This window comes from Pleurodeles waltl, chromosome 1_2 (genome assembly GCF_031143425.1).
Source record: "Pleurodeles waltl isolate 20211129_DDA chromosome 1_2, aPleWal1.hap1.20221129, whole genome shotgun sequence".
Classification (NCBI taxonomy): Eukaryota; Metazoa; Chordata; class Amphibia; order Caudata; family Salamandridae; genus Pleurodeles; species Pleurodeles waltl.
The window spans coordinates 1160702066-1160719894 of record NC_090437.1 but is presented as its reverse complement, the minus strand read 5'-3'; the positions used below and the strand labels follow the sequence as shown (position 1 = coordinate 1160719894).

The following is a 17829-nucleotide window of genomic DNA, read 5'->3' as shown; positions in this document are numbered from 1 at the left end:
AGCGTAAGCGCCTACTTATGTGGGGGGCACAATCAGTGCTGCAGGCCCACTGGTACCATTTAATTTATAGGCCCTGGGCACAGGTAGTGCACTTTAGTAGGGACTTACAGGTAAATCAAATATGCCAATTTGGAATGAACCAATGTTACCATGTTTAAGGGAGAGAGCATATGCACTTTAGCACTGGTTAGCAGTGGTAAAGTGCACAGAGTTCTAAAACCAGCAAGAACAGTGTCAGAGAAGTGGTGGGAGGCTGGCAAAAAGTTGGGGAATGACCACCTTAAAGCTGTTACGTCTAACAGTGGGCATGCATATTGAGGGACAAAACATGTTGGCATTTGAGAACATGGGGGTGTGGTGAGTACTTATCACTTCAGTACACACGTCTGTGGTTGTTCTTGAAGGGGCAGCAATCTTTTTAATCCTACCCTGTGTGCCTTCATTGATAAAAGAGATTTTCTAGGTACACACAGAGATTGTTTAAGACTTAGCATCTGATCCCTATATTTACAAAAGAATACTTTTTTTCTGCGCTTCAGTTACCAAAATGTTTTTTTCTGGTTAAGGTTGAGACCGTTAGGTTGGTACTACCCAGTGGGACAGAGTGGCCGATGATGAAGTATGCCATGACAATAAGGGTGAGCCCTTTCCGTCCATAAACTGTTGTCCTTGGAATAAAAGTAGGGAACTGAGTTAGTTAGGGCCTGGGACTCCCTGACTGATTAGCTTTCGTGGATCACGTGTCTGCCCTACCTTGGTGTGGTATCAGTATAATAATGTAGGAATGTGGGGCAAAAGGCTGGATCTCTTTCCTCTCATTTGTGAGTACTCTTAGCAGACAGCGTGCTAGATTAAAAAACAACGTAGAGCTAGGTAGAAAACGGGTAGAGCTAGGGAGTGAGTTAACTGGCTTCACAGTGTTGACCTCTTCTGAGATTTACTTGCACCATGAACAAAAAAGAGCTGAATGTTCTTCATCTCAGAATCTTCACATTTGAAGGTTCATTACAGACAGAGGTACATTACAGACCAACAGATAGGAATAATGTGCTGATGTTCAACACCTTTCACTGTAGAAGCCTGCAAGAGAATCTCCCACTTGGTCAGTTCTTATGTCTTAGATGAAACTGTACCATGAAGAATGATTACAGGACACATGTAGACTCACAAAAAAATTGATTGAGCAGGGTTAGCCACGCAAGATTATTGCCAATGCAGAAAGAGAGCAGGGAACAGCAATTGTGACCAATTACTGGAAACACGAGTGAGAGAAACAAGGAGCAGTCTGATCTGTGTTACCACCTACAGCCCATACTCAAATGTAGTTAAGAAATTGATTAATAAACAATGAAGATTATTGAATACAGGTCCATTAGATCTAGAGAAATAAACGTTTCCCTTCAAAAGAACTAGCAGCCTACGGAACCAGCTTGTAGGGACATGTTCATGGGCCAATCACAACATGCTCCGAGTCAAAGGATCCTTTGGGATATGCCCCAGATGACAGGACATTTTCCCTAGGGGCACTGCAATGTGTGCCACCTGAGTAAAAAAAAACACAAAAGAACTGGATCTCGGACTTGCAACACCTTGGCCCTCATTCGGACCTTGGCGGGCGGCGGAGGCCGCCCGCCAAAGTCCCGCCGTCAGGTTACCGTTCCGCGGTCGAAAGACCGCGGCGGTAATTCTGACTTTCCCGCTGGGCTGGCGGGCGGCCGCCTTCAGGCCGCCCGCCAGCCCAGCGGGAAAGAGGCTTCCACGATGAAGCCGGCTCGGAATCGAGCCGGCGGAGTGGAAGCTGTGCGACGGGTGCAGTTGCACCCGTCGCGTATTTCACTGTCTGCGCAGCAGACAGTGAAATACATTTAGGGGCCCTCTTACGGGGGCCCCTGCAGTGCCCATGCCTGTGGCATGGGCACTGCAGGGGCCCCCAGGGGCCCCGCGACCCCCCCTACCGCCATCCGGTTCCCGGCGGGAGAACCGCCGGGAACTGGATGGCGGTATGGGGGGTCGGAATCCCCTCGGCGGCGCAGCTAGCTGCGCCGCCTTGGAGGATTCCAATGGGCGGCGGTACACTGGCGGTCGGAATGCCCATTGGAGCACCGCCGGCCTGTCGGCGGTGCTCCCGCGGTCCTCCAACCCGGCGGTCATGGACCGCCAGGGTTGGAATGACCACCCTTGTGTCTTAAAAAGTGCTGGCAATAGTAACACTAAGAAGGTGGTGTACATTATTATATGTACCTGTGTATTAAAATATGTTGGGATGACGACTAAACCAGTGAAGGTTCATATGAATGAACACAGGAGCTCTTTCAGATGCACAGAAATGACTACCAAGATGATGCACCCCTTTGTAGAGACAGGGCATAATGCAGATAATTTCCTCAGGTTTGTCATAGAACACCTTGGCACAGGAGACAGTGACCTCTCAAAACGAACTATTCAGAATGGAGATGGGTTCATCTCCTCCATACAGATGCAAGGGGCTTGAATTATGACATTCCGTGGTCCCACTTAGGCCCAAGGTAACCATAGTCATGTATCCATAGTATCCCTCTTTAAAGGAAAATCCCTTCAGTACCACAATTCATAGATAAATGCTATTGTTCCTGGAAGTATATGATGGCACCCTCCATCAGGTAATGATATTGTGGGTGTGGGATCCTGAAGACTACATACACAGATGCCAATATCATCCTTCTGGTTTTTCAGTCGCTAACTGATACTTCTGACACCACAATTGACAGTATGTTTCTGTTGTCATAATATACTGTCTACCATGTGTATACATTCCAAAGTAATATATTATATCGGGATTCCTTTCTATTATGAATGACCCAGGTTTCAGGGATCAGGGTTATGATAGTTACCAAATAAGGTAGTAAACATATCTCAAGATGAAAAAGTTCCAGACCATTAGATGATGACTAGGGCCACAATCAAGATGATATTACTGCTTTGTGAGAGTGACCCTGACATGCTAAGTGAAAAGTGTTTTTCCACAGGAGAGACCCACTTCTCCTCTTGGAGGAGCATGTGTTATCAACAGTAATTCAAAGAAATGGCACAATGTCACAGAGATTCACGAAGAATAACAAATGGTGGTATAGAAGGTGTGACGCAACTGGGGGACAAGATTTTTTTAGGTTAAGGTTTAGACCACCAGTTGGTATTATTTTAACATGGTGGGACGGACTGGTCGGAGATGAAGCATGCCATGACAATGTGGGTGAGGCCTTTCCATCCTTAACAACTGTTGTCCTTGGAATAAAAATATGAAACCAGGTTAGTTAGGGCCTAGGACTCCCTAATTAGCTTTTGAGGATCACGTCTGCCCATGGTGTGGTATCAGTATATTATTTGGACCCTGTGGGGCAGATGTCTAGAAAGCCTATTTACAAGGAATTGACATAGGGTAGCACAGCAAGCCGTTCTTCTGCAATTACCTATGCCAATTCAAAAGAGCAGAAATGCACTGTATTTATAAGGTGCTGTGTATTTCTGTCCTTTCCCCCTGCGCTGGGGTACAAATTATTACCTAAGGCAATTGCAGGCCCCCTTGTACATGGGGAAGGGTGCCTGAATTATTGATAGGATTGTTTTTGTGCAGGAAATGACCCCTTCCTGCACAAAAACAATTCTGGGAGGCATTTTCCACCTTTCTATGTGTGCTGCAAAATGAAGCACACACATGACAGACAAAACAACAAGGAGAAATAAAGATATTTCTCCTTGTTGATCCTGCTCTGGTGAGGTGTACAGTTTTGATGCGTTACCAAATTTACAGATTCTTGTAAATCTTGGAATGCATCAAAACCCATGGGTGTTGCATGGGAAAACCAGCCGCAATGCCCACTGAACCTCTCCGTGACTTGCACTGCATTGTCTTACACCATATCTACAAGGCTGGGAAAAGTCACACAAAGTGGCTTTGCGTGGCCTTGTAGATATAGATTTCCACTGTGTACCACCGGTACATCACAAAAAGTGACACACTGGCAGTGCAATCTTATCTAAGCAATCGTTGTGAAAACGCAAAATGCCACAAACAGTGTCATAGAATGTAGAACCTTCTTTACATTCTACCCAGTAACGCCTAAATTACATTAAAAAGGCTTACAATTGCTACATTGAAATAAAGAGAGTTGGCTGTGTCCAACATAAACCCTTTTATGATATTGGACCATAATTATAATGACGTTTCGGCTTTAAACAGCTTGAACCTGTTTGTGCAGCCTGTGACAGCTGTTTAAAATAGTAATAGATCATTCAAAAACATACTTATCTCTTTATTGTTGTTGTGCATCTGTTCACACAATATGTGGTTTATTTTTTATACAATCAGGACAATTCATTAGCACAGGCCCCAATGTGCCTACTTTTCATTTGTATGAAATTTGTATTTATCAGTTAGACAAAAGTAAAACCCAAATCCTAACAGAGAAATATTGCACCGAATGTCTACTTTGACAATACAAAACATTCCATACAAAATATATCAAGGTTTTCCTGGAGGCGGGCTGGGCAATCAATTTGATATTTTTAATGCAGAACATTTAGTTGTAGTGGAATCACTATTTATGGTGCACTGTTCATATGATAGTGCAAGCTTCCGTCCTTCACCATGATTATCTGGTAAGAAGAGCATGTGGAGCACTGGCATATTGTTTCATTTTTCCTGACAATGTGAAAATGATAACATATACCTGGTGCTTCCGTCACAGCGAAACATGTAAGTGGAGGAAGTTACTGCATATCATAAGCATTGCTTGAGTTTAGTATTTTTGCTATATATTAATTTTTTGTCATGTTTGAGGTATACATGTGCTAAACCTGCCGCTGTTCAAGTCATGCCTACATCCTAGTCGTGGTAACCTTTCTTTGTCACATGCATTGCACTTTGGGCCATAGGGACACACACCTCAATGATTTATTTTCCATAACTACACATCATAATGATCCTATCACTCGGGTGCACACCTCATTCACCTTAATGAGCTGACTGGAAAAATGCTAAGAACTTGATGTTTGTAAGATTTACTAAAGATCTTTCCAAAACATATTTTTGTCTTCTTCATGCAGGAGCATATCCCTACCAATATTTGAGCTGCACCTATGTCCCATCGGTCTCCTGTGTATGAAGATACAAAATGTGCTGCCTTTGTTCTGTGTGTCCAGAGGTGATAAAGTGGGTGCCTTCTGGGCAGTTTTAGAAGCAACTGAGGTATTTGGTATCCCTGTTTGTGTGTGTGTGTAAGTGTATGTGTGTGTGTCAGTAGTAGCAATGTGATTTGTTTGTGTATCTAGTGTAACAGTGTAGGTAAAGAACATTTTGCCACATGTACAACGAATCCCGTTTGTGAATTCCTAATTGTGAATCTTTGTGATTCACAACTAGGAAGTTGCATCCAGGATGTTATACAGTGTGTTTGACACTGTCTGCAATTACCAGTGGGTCGCAAATGGACCTGTCTCATCAATATTCATAAGGCAGGGATGGTGGCCTGCTGGGGTCATCAGACCACGATGTCCATGATTGCTTTTTCAATAAAGCAATTCCTTTTTTTGAAACCCATCCCATTTTCCTTGAAGGAAAATGAGAAGCATTTCAAAAACAAAAACAAAAAGTTTTCTTTTCATTTTTTAAGAGTAGGTGATTATTCTGTGGAACCACTGTCTGCTCTTAAAATATGTCTGTGCCTACATTCACAAAGAAGAAAGGGATCCCTTTGGGACCCCTTCCAATTTGCAAATGGGTTACCACCTCCTTCAAGAAGTCAGTAAAATGTGAATGTTTTGCAATCACATTTCTGTTGCAAAACATTCACACATACCACTGCGAGTCACTGTCAGGAAGGTACGCCCTTAACACACCCCTTACTGATACAGAATCGCAAACCCTAATTTGAGATTTGATAATAGGTTACTGACTCACAAAATAGGGTTAGTACATAAAAAAGGCTTTTTAGGGATTTCAAAGGGCCAGATTCAGTGAATCGGACCCTTTGCGATCACTAAATAAGTTTTGCATGTGTCCCCTTGATATTTACAAATACAATATATTTATAAATTTAAAATATACTTTAAGTAATAAGTAGTTTCACATTTTTTGCCCTCTATAAAGTTGTCCCAGCCTATTGAACCTAAGATTAAATGTGACATACACTTCTTGGTTATTCCCTCACCCCCCAACTCCACAGAGAACGTCCACTGAATTTCCTCTCAGCAGATCACCTCATTTTGCAGTTATCAGCTATGCTGCTGTTCAGCAGTGATCTGGAAACCCGATCCTCTGTCAACCTCATTTGAAGCCACTCCCTGGCTATTGCTGGAAATAATCACCAGATGTTGCTGTAATAAATTAAGTTTATCTGGAGGCTGTAACATGATACACACTTAGTGAGCAATCTGTTCACCTGAACAGACAGTCTGGACCATTTTCTAGTTTGCAAGGAAATCGATTTGTAACAGCATGTAATGCCCACAGGGTGGTGTCAGAATCCACTTGAAGAAACAATATTACACAGATTTGGCAGTCTTGTATCTCTTGCTCAAGGAAACCCTCACCAACGGCACAAAAAATCTTGGCGAAGACTTGGTACTGTTGAAAGATCAAAGGGCAACACTGACCATTACAAGTTTTCATAAGTCGTGGCAAACCTTCAGGGAGTACAGACACAATTGGTGAATTGGTACATAAAAGTGCATCCTGAAGTTTATTTTTGACGAGATACTAGACTATACAAGGATCATTTCCAATATTGTTTATTCATTTTTACAGTTTTGTAACACGCTGTAGTTTTACATTGTGGTCACTTTGGAGCAGTGGGCAGGGTATTTGACATTATTTGTACAAATCAATAAAGAGATGCTTTTATGAATGCCTTACAGAGTCTTTAGAGTTTAGTAGGATGGCAGCAATCCCTTGTGACAGTCTTCAGCTGTTACTCATGTTGGTATTTTTAGTTGAAGCCTAGTTTAACCAGTTTTGTGTTTAGAATTCTTCTGAGACTCAGTTGGGGCCACGGCTAGTGACAGAGCACAACCATGGATCTTGTACCAGGTTTAATCATTCAAAATCATTCAGCTGGAGCAAGCTGAAATAAGCGGGATGAAGGAATTTTGTAATGAGATGTACATTTTTATAAATAGTTCAGACCTATATCCCAGTAGGTCTTGTTAGTGGTACTTACAACCTGTTATTGAATTCTTATTGATTCTTAGCTAGTTGAGTAGTTTCCGCACAAGTTATACTTGGTCTTATTTTCAGAAGGTAAGACATGATTTCAAGGTTTTGAGCTCTCTGTAATCTGTCTGTAGATTTCTTCAGGATGTTGAATTTGGGAGGAGGGAGAATTTATCACAGTATTGATAGTTGGAAATAGATGACTTGGCAACTGCATTGATCTGGAGCATTTTGGGTTGTCCAAAGGCAGGCAGGCCAGTCGAATGGGCAGCTACATGGAAAGGATCAACTTATCCGGATTTCAGTTTGAGCCAGTAAGACATATAAATGGCAGAGGTATAGTCTGCTAACTACTACTGCATGAACTAGAAGATTGGAAGACTTCCTAGTCTTTTTCATTAATGGATGGGGCCAAATAGAACAGGTTCAGTAATTGAGTATGAAGTTTTTATGGGCAAATTTCAACATTTATTACTCCATTTATACCAAACTGCTATTGCTAATTTTAGTGCATATGGGACAAGTCAGTTCAGAGATACAGCACAACGATCTAAACTTGTTTTTAACATGTTTATTTATTGTGCCAGGATAGGATGAACTACCACCACCCAAACCCCAGCCCTCTGTCACCTCAAGAATTGGAACCATAACTGTTAGACCTGACAGCCTTAGGGTGGTCACCTCTAACATTCTGCCTGCCTCCCTCCACTTTTGAGATACTGTTTTTGCTGGTTTTTAGACTCTGCACACGTTATCACTGCTAACCAGTGCTAAAGTGCATATGCCTTCTCCCTTTAAACATGGTAACATTGGATCACACCCAATTGGGCTATTTAATTTACTTATAAGTCCCTAGTAGAATGCACTATATGTGCCCAGGGCCTGTAGATTAAAAGCGGGCCTGCAACACTGATTGTGCCACCCACTTCAGTAGCCCCTTAACCTTGTCTCAGGCCTGCCATTGCAAGGCCTGTGTGTGCAGTTTCACTGCCAATTCGACTTGGCATTTAAAAGTACTTGCCAAGCCTAAAACTCCCCTTTTTCTACATATAAGTCAACCCTAAGATGTGCCCTAGGTAACCACTAGGGCAGGGTGCTGTGTAGGTAAATGGCAGGACATGTACCTGTGTAGTTTACATGTCCTAGTAGTGTAAATCTCCTAAATTCATTTTTACACTACTGTGAGGCCTGCTCCCTTCATGGACTAACATTGGGGTTGCCCTCTGTTTGAGTGATAGCTCCTGATCTGAAAGGAGTAGGGAGGTCATATTTAGTATGGCCAGAATGGTAATACAAAATCCTGCTGACTGGTGAAGTTGGATTTAATATTACCATTTTAGAAATGCCACTTTTAGAAAGTGAGCATTTCTCTGCACTTAAATCTTTCTGTGCCTTACAATCCACGTCTGGCTGGGTTTAGTTGACAGCTCCTTGTGCATTCACTCAGACACACTCCAAACACAGGATACTCAGCCTCACTTGCATACATCTGCATTTTGAATGGGTCTTCCTGGGCTGGGAGGGTGGAGGGCCTGTTCTCACACAAAGGACTGCCACACCCCCTACTGGGACCCTGGCAGACAGGATTGAACTGAAAGGGGGACCTGGTGCACTTCTAAGCCACCCTTTGAAGTCTCTCCCACTTCAAAGGCACATTTGGGTATAAAAACAGGGCCTCTGCCCTACCACCATGGACACTTCCTGGAGAAGAAATCTGAACCAGAACCTGCACCCTTACAATAATAACCGCCTGGCTGCCTAAAGGACTCACCTGACTGCTTTTGGAAGAGGACTGTTGCCTTGCTGTTGCTGTCTTGCTGCACTCTTGCTTTGATGCAGAAGTGCTCTGCAAGGGCTTGGATAGAGATTGCCTTATGTTCCCTGAAGTGTCAGGACCAAAAAGACTTCTCTCCTGCAGCTGAAATTCCCATGCAGCGAAAATTCGATGCACCGTCTGCCAAGAACGATGCACAGCCTAGGTGCAAAATTTGCTTGCTGTGAAAAATTTGCTGCATGCTGAGTCCGGGATGACACAGCCCGACTTCGTGACAGAAGATCGACGCAGCGCCAGCGACCGGAACTTTGACGCAAAGCCCTAGTGGATCGACGCAAGCCAACTCAGACTGACGCCGCCCGACGTCCTGAGAGGAATCGACACAGCGCCTGCAGTGCAGAAGAAAATTCCATGCAACGTCTACCGGAATCGACGCAGCCCCTGTGACTTTGCTCCGCAAGCCCAGGATTCCACGCATCGTCCCCAGGGTTTCTGGAAACCCCGCAACCCAAAGAGGATCCAAGTCCGCACACCGGAAATCAACGCAACGTCTTCCCCGCGTGGAAAATAACGACGCAAGTCCGGGTGCAAAGGTGCGAAACCGACGCACACTCACCGTTTTCCACGCATGTAGTCCTTTGCGGTCCCTTGTGAGGATTTTTCAACACAAACCAGGTACTTTGCCCTGCAAGAGACACTTGTTGTTTCTGGGAGAATTTAAGACACTTTTTATTGCTTATACAGTAATATTTTAACTCTAAAGACACTTGATGTCACTTTCAGTGATATCCCTACATTTGCTTATTTCTTCTTTAATCGTTTATATTGTGGTATTGTATGATTTATTGCACAAATACTTTACACATTGCCTTTTAAGTTAAGCCTGACTGCTCAGTGCCAAGCTACCAGAGGGTGGGCACAGGATAATTTGGATTGTGAGTGACTTACCCTGACTAGAGTGAGGGTCCTTTCTTGGACAGGGGGTAACCTGACTACCAACCAAAGACCCCATTTCTAACAATAACATTATTTAAACATTATTCATACAAGTAAACTATCTTAACCTGTTGGCTTTCACTTTGATGTGTATATATAAGTTATAAATGGGTTTCCCAGGATGCGCCTATGACATATATATAGTTCACATACCTGAGCCGAGAGCACTGGTTTCATGGGAAATGTCCTCTTAGTTCTGACCCCTTTTTAATTTGTGTCATTGCTTTTTATTAATAACTATCAAAGGGCCAACTGAGGCCATGCTGGTCTGAAAGGACAAGGGCTCAACGACATCAAAGGATAGCTGCGCAAGACAAGGTTCAAAGTCCAAACCCATGAGATTTATTTAAAATTAGGAACCATTACAGAAAGCAAAAAAAACAATTAGTCATTTCAAAATAGCATCAACAAAGATAATACGTCAAGAGACAATGTTTAGTATAGGATCAGCAAGAGGACTGACATGAAGTTTGCTGTCACGAAAGCAAGGGAAAATCATTTGGCAATCAAAAATATTCAAAGTATAGAATTAAAATACCAAGCTGACATGGAAACTGCTTGGTAAGAACATGAGGAAAGATCTGGCACACATTCTAAAAGTAGCCCTTTGCATAGGTTTTCAGGCGGTGAAAGTCACACTTATGACATAATCTAAAATGAAGTAATAATGAGGACTACCAATACATTTTCATCAACACGATACATTAACTGTAACATTGTTAGAGACACCTGCAAAATGCTTAATTATTGCAAATGTTTAACCTAAAAACAAGAGAATGACTATACATCTTCACACTTATTAAATGCAATAGACCCTTCATATGCAGTAACAGGAAAATACCTTGATATGTTGCAAGAGTTGGTACATTTAGAGCAGAGCTTCAGAGGAAAGTACAAAAAAGGATGTTTTTTTTCACCACAAAACAGTCTATATAGCTTACTTTATGAAAAAGAATGGAACTGTTGAGAGAAAAACATGTACCCAGAACATTTTCCACTGCAGTTTTGAATGCCACGCTGTCTTCTTCTGTCAATGTAAAATGAAAGGCCTAGTATGTTTTGGTTTGCAGACTGGTTATGCTAACGCACACAAACATTAAAGTTTAGTTCATAAATTGGCTCTAACAACTGTCTAGTAAATTAAAGCATACAATTTCTGAAGGGTCTGACAGAATGTAGCTTTTCAGATTCTTGATACTATTAGAAGACTATTTAATGTCTAAACTTTCATATGCCCCTTTCATTGGGATTTAGAGCTGAGGAACCACTCTGTTTTATACACATTACATCTGTAACCTGAGCATGAATGGTAAGTTTATATACTGTTTAAAGCTGTGGTGCTGACGCGATAGGATTTGAGTGAAGAAGCCACACATCATCAGCAGAGACAAGTGTGTTCATATCACATAGATCAAAAGACAAGTTTATGTGTTGGCGATTCTCCTTTGAATTTATATTATTTCTTTCCACAATTTCTGCCTTAATTCGTTTAAGATATATTTGTTATTCTATTATCTTCAGATATATGCTTGTTTGATTGCACAAAATGTACAACAGGGGGTGGAGCACCTTTCTGTAAAACCTGACTCTCAGCTGAGATAGAACGCAGGCGAAATTGCACTCATGAGTATCTTTTCCATTTGTCGGGATTGCAGAGTTTGCTGATCTATACTTGACCACACCAGTTTCTGACAGTGTTTCAACAGGTCTCTTATAATTGTTATTATACAAATGAAGATGTATCAATGTTGGAATGATGGCAGGCTCAGAGGATGAATCAGGATTCAAAGTTGTGACCATCATATAACATACACATATCCACAGTGGATTACAGGCTAATGGTGACATAAATCACAATAGTATGGCTTAGCACCCCTTCCAGATAGGGCACACATTATTAAATGGGTACTTTTAAGATTTCCTAATATATCTGGAGCTAACTATTGTTAGACATTATTGTGGGAGGTGATCAGTTGTTCTAGAATTAAGTAACTGATCCGCAGCACCTATCAATTCAGAAACGTTGTAGTAGGTGCTGAATGGAAGAAATACAGTATCATGGCATTCACTCATGGTGCATCCTTTTAATTCAATAAATGAACTAATATAGAAATATAAGAGTGTGTTAGGTTCTCCCCCTTATGTTGCATTGCTAGTGTGATTGATGGCTGAGGTATAACAAGTCCTTAATTTGAGTTGTGCTGTAATAAAATATTTGAAGTCCTTTGAAGTGAAACATTGTTTTCTCTTGCTCAGATGTGTGTCTTTGCTGTATGTCTGCTGTTAATGAGGGTACAATGCAAATTCGAACACATAATTGTATAAATCTTTGGTAAATTTAACACCAAAACATGATCATGCTTACCAACGGGCAGCTCTCTTTAGACCCATCTCTGGATTTGTTCTTAGCCAGTCGTTTCTTCTTTTTATGCAGGGGTTTGGATTCTAATATCATTTCTTCTAATTCAAACGTTGGATCACAGTTAAGCCGTCCTTTCTGTTAGGATGAGCAAATACAATACATGACACAACTCCGCAAGTGTGACTTTAATTACTTCATCATCCAGCGAAGAACAATCATGAGCATGTCTACAAACAAAATCTCGTCAAGCAGATGTTCAAATCTCGTACAGTATACTTTTAACAAAAGTGGTGGGCTTCATGGGTAGGATCACAAAGATGTTGATGATGAGTAGGGGCAATTTACTCCTGTAGTGCTCCTTTCTTCTTCCTTTTCTACAGCCTGATCTTACACGTACTTTCCAGTCATACATTAATAATTTTGACTTGATATTTTTTTTTTTTTTTTTTTTATTCTCATGCTCTAGAGCTCTTCTTTACAGAGTGGTATTAAAGCACTGTACATCAGAACAATAACGGCATAATGGGGAAGAGAGTAGGTAGACAGAATACATCATTTTAATTACAGAGGAACCCAGAGAGTGTGGAGGTAATTTGTATTGGAAGGTAAGGAGAGGAGAGTAGTACGAAAGAGTAGGTAGATCAAATTTCTAAACAGCGACTGAGTATTTACATATGGCATGTGGGACCAACAGTCACAAGTGAGGAAGGGACATGGCGAGAACATCTTAAGTAACTTTAAATAGGCCGATGTAATCGATAGTCTATTGATTTTACTATTTAGAGCATGCTATGGGGAATCGCCTATGTGGAATGAATTTTAAAATAGTACATTACAAATATGAGGCTTGATTCTGATTTTCTATGACAGGACATAAGTCTTATATTTTGAAACAAATGCTTTTTATGAAACAAACATTGTTTATCAGCATTTCTGCACGATTAGTTTTAGTACAAATATTTTCCCTGAAGCTACTCTGTTTCGCTCATCTTCTGCTGCCTGAAGCATCACTGAAACCAACATCTGTCATTGCTCATGGGTCATGGCAGCAGCCCCAAGACACAGATGGCAGTCACCGAAACAGATATCAACAGTAACTCCTTCCCTGCTGGTCTTTACACCCGTAATTAAGGCTGACTGCAGCCGAAAGAGATCCGTGTTCAAGCTGTACAGAAAGCAAAATTAGATAAGCCACTACCGCTGCTACTAACTGTCCAGCCAGACTTCCAGACGCTGACACCTCTGCCAACCACTGCCCGACACCGCATCGCTGGAGCCCACTACCCCTTCACCAGAACCTGCCACCGCCTCCATCAGCCACCAGGGGTGTGGCTAATTTTATTTCGCAAGAGTAAGTATGCCAAGGAATGACAATATTTCCTTATGAGTGCTTATTCGGAATGAAAATGGAGGTGAAATATTAACACTTTTGACACTGTTTTCCCCAGAACTTTGAATTTAGATGGATATAGATCCTTTTTGCACAACAATTTGCAAGGGCCAAAAAATTCCCGATTTCAATACAAATCCACCATGTTGAAATCTTCAAGAAGTACAGGTATTAATTACAGAAGTTGTGCTAGTTTTGGGAAGATGCAAGTATAAAAATATCACAAGGTCACATCTGATACTCTGAGGTATATGATCAAGACTGATCAAATGTACCCATTTTCTTTCTATATGTGCAAAGTAATGTAAGTGACCAATTTTATATATATATTTATGCAATTTATTTACAGCTATATGAGTCAAGACTCAATTTTTCGCAACTTTACCAAGCTCAAGGTCTACAACTGCTTTTGTTAAGTGCTTGAAAAAACAGTTGTAGGGCCAATAAAATTATGCCCTTACCAGTACATTGATAATATGGCAAAATATTTTAGTTCAATACCACCAGATGTTCAGTGGTGAAAATAGCTGCATTCAGGATGTTTATTTAAAAAATAACCAACATGGCCCAGAGAGTGTATATTATGAGACAAGTTTATTATATGATCCATTAAAATATATAATCGAACCAAAAAAGTTCAGATTGTTTTTAAGTTTCTAAGTTGGACCAAACTAATGTGTGGTAGAGAAAAGCTGTACTTTCAAAAGTGAATTCCTACCGAGTAGATATTTTGCTGCTCTCTTCACTAAAACAAAATTAGAAATTGTTAGAAATGGGGTTTTTGGTTGGCAGTCAGGTTACCCTCTGTCCAAGCAAGAACCCTCACTCTAGTCAGGGTAAGTCACATACAATCCAAATTATCCTGTGCCCACCCTCTGGTAGCTTGGCATGAGCAGTCAGGGTTAACTTAGAAGGCAATGTGTAAAGTATTTGTGCAATAAATCATAAAATAACACAATGTAGCACCACAAAAATACACCACACAGTGTTTAGAAAAATATAGAATATTTATCTGGATATTTGTAGATCAACACAATAAAAGATGCAATAAGAATTTGTAGAAATATCACTGAAAGGTGATATAAAGTGTCTTAAGTCTTTAAAAAGCAAACAAAGTCTCTTTCAAGCACAAAGTACCTGGTTTGGAGTGGAAAAGCTCCGCAGAGGGCCGCAGAGGAGGAGATGCGTGGAAAAATGGTGTGTGCGTTGATTTCGCCCCTTCACACACGGACTTGCGTCGGTATTTTTCACACGGGGAGACGTGTGCGTCGTTCTGCGGGGAGAAAAATGGTGTGTGATTCCGTTTCGCCTCTTCAGACACAGACTTGCGTCGTTATTTTTCACTCAGGGAAGACATGCATCGTTTTCCGGCACGCAGGCCGACTACTTCTATGGTTTGCGGGATTACCAGATGTCCCAGGGTCTGTGCGTGGAATCCTAGACTTGTTAACCGGCTGCGCATCGTTCCGGGAAGCTGTGCGTGGAATTTTCTTCCTCACGGCAGGCGTCGCGTCGATTTCCTCTCTGGAAGTCGGGCAGCGCTGTCCAGGCGAGGCCGTGCGTCGAAGTTCCAGTCACACTGTAGGCGTCGCATCGAGCGGCGGATCGGCGTGCAGTGAATTTCTCACCGGAGAACAAGTTGTGCGTCAAATTTTTCGGCGCACACGGCGTCCAGTTGAAAGAAAGAAGTCTTTTTGGTCCTGAGACTTCAGAAAACAGGAGGCAAGCTCTATCCAAGCCCTTGGTGAGCACTTTTACAGCCAGACAAGAGTTTAGCAAGGCAGCAGGCCAACAGCAAGGCAGCAGTCCTTTGTAGAAAGCAGACAGGTGAGTCCTTTGAGCAGCCAGGCAGTTCTTCTTAGCAAGATGTAGGTTTTGGTTCAGGTTTCTTCTCCAGCAAGTGTCTGAGGTGGTAGGGCAGAGGCCCTGTTTTATACCCAAATGTGCCTTTGAAGTGGGGGAGACTTCAAAGAGTGGCTTAAAAGTGCGCCAGGTCCCCTTTCAGTTCAATCCTGTCTGCCAGGGTCCCAGTAGTGGGTGTGGCAGTCCTTTGTGTCAGAGCAGGCCCTCCACCCTCCCAGCCCAGGAAGACCCATTCAAAATGCAGATGTATGCAAGTGAGGCTGAGTACCCTGTGTTTGGGGGTGTGTCTGAGTGAATGCACAAGGAGCTGTCAACTAAACCTAGCCAGACGTGGATTGTAAGGCACAGAAAGATTTAAGTGCAGAGAAATGCTCACTTTCTAAAAGTGGCATTTCTAAAATAGTAATACTAAATCCAACTTCACCACTCAGCAGGATTTTGTATTACCATTCTGGCCATACTAAATATGACCTTCCTACTCCCTTCAGATCAGCAGCTGCCACTTCAACAATGTATGAGGGCAGCCCCAATGTTAGCCTGTGAAGGGAGCAGGCCTCACAGTAGTTTAAAAACGAATTTAGGAGTTTTACACTACCAGGACATGTAAACTAGACAGGTACATGTCCTGCCTTTTACCCACACAGCACCCTGCTCTAGGGGTTACCTAGGGCACACATTAGAGGTGGCTTATGTGTAGAGAAAGGGGAGCTTTAGGCTTGGCAAGTACTTTTAAATGCCAAGTCGAAGTGGCAGTGAAACTGCACACACAGGCCTTGCAATGGCAGGCCTGGGACAAGGTAAAGGGGCTACTTGAGTGGGTGGCACAACCAGTGCTGCAGGCCCACTAGTAGCATTTAATCTACAGGCCCTAGGCACATACAGTGCACATTACTAGGGACTTATAAGTATATTAAATAGTCCAATTGGGTATGATCCAAAGTTACCATGTTTAAAGGGAGAGAGCATATGCACTTTAGCACTGGTTAGCAGTGGAAAAGTGCGCAGAGTCTAAAAGTCAGCAAAAACAGAGTCCAAAAAGTGGAGGGAGGCAGTCAAAAAGTTAGGGGTGACCACCCTAAGGCATGTCAGGTCTAACAGAAATATTCTGCCTTTATTTACTTCGGAGGTAGGTCAAGTACCCTTCTTTCCTCCTGTTCCTCGCTATTAAAAATGCATGTCTCGTTTCGTGCCTAGAAACATGAATGACTGCACAGCGTTTGCCAAAGCATACGGTTGTTTCCCTTTATAAAAAGCTCTATAACTTGAATTAAGTTTGTATGGTCATAAGGTTAAAATTACTTGACTGCCTCACAACATGCAAATGTTGTTTAGGTGATTGCAAGTCTCCTTATGTTGAAGATATTAAAGTCCAACATAGAGCTGTGGGCCCATTTATGCTCATCAAACCTAGCTGTGGAGAACGCAGGCCAGGGCAGTACAACCCTTTACACCAAAAAAGCGACTTTCCCCTCTGACAGGGCACTGGATTGAAGCAAATCACTTTTTAAAGAGGGGGAAAGGCCACCCCCTGCACGTGGTTGCAGTGTGTTATGGTAGTCACCTGCATGGGTATGCTAGTGGGGACCTCTAACCCCCCATGCCTCTGTCACTATAGCTGCCATGGGCAGAGAACTGAGTGTGTGCTACCGCATTGTGGCACAGTCAGTACATCTTCGAACAGTATATATTTTCCTTTGTAGCCATGTAATACAGTGCAAGAATAAAGGTAAAGTATTTCCTCATTTGCATGGGCACATGCCCCTCATCCAAATGAGGGAACGTCCCATTGTGATCACCCGAGGCGAGATGTGTACCAGTGCGATCCATATTATAGACATGGTAGTACAAACATTTGTGGCCCTTTCTATCATACCAAGTGGCCCAGGGATGCAAAAGTGTCACCTGTCAAACATAGGGTGGTACTACCCCAACTTATGCCTTCCTCCTCCATTTTTTATGATCTCATTTTTGCTGGCCTTAGCGCTCTGTGCACTTCACTAGTGCTAACCAATGCTAAAGTGCTTGTGCTCTCTCCTCTAAACATGATAATATGGGCTTATCCCCAACTGGCACGTTTAATTTACTTATCGATCCCTAGTAAAGTGGTACTACATGTACCCGGGGCCTATAAATTCAAAGCTACTACAGGTTGTCCCACCCACTTAAATAACTTATTTTGCAGAGCATGTGTGTGCAGTTTTATACTACAATTCTGACCAAGCTAAATAAAGCTTTTGACATGCGCAAACCTTCCTTTT

The 17829-nt window shown here is 42.3% G+C and overlaps 1 protein-coding gene across 2 annotated transcripts in view; it reads right to left on the bottom strand.

Moving 5' to 3' along the window:
* The window catches only part of STK32B (serine/threonine kinase 32B), a 1635948-nt gene that overhangs the window by 173512 nt on the left and 1444607 nt on the right, over positions 1 to 17829 (bottom strand). For both annotated transcript variants that reach the window (XM_069202951.1, XM_069202961.1), the window contains one exon: positions 12322 to 12453. In XM_069202951.1, the coding sequence (XP_069059052.1) occupies positions 12322 to 12453 (132 nt within the window). The remainder of the gene's footprint in view (positions 1 to 12321; positions 12454 to 17829) is intronic.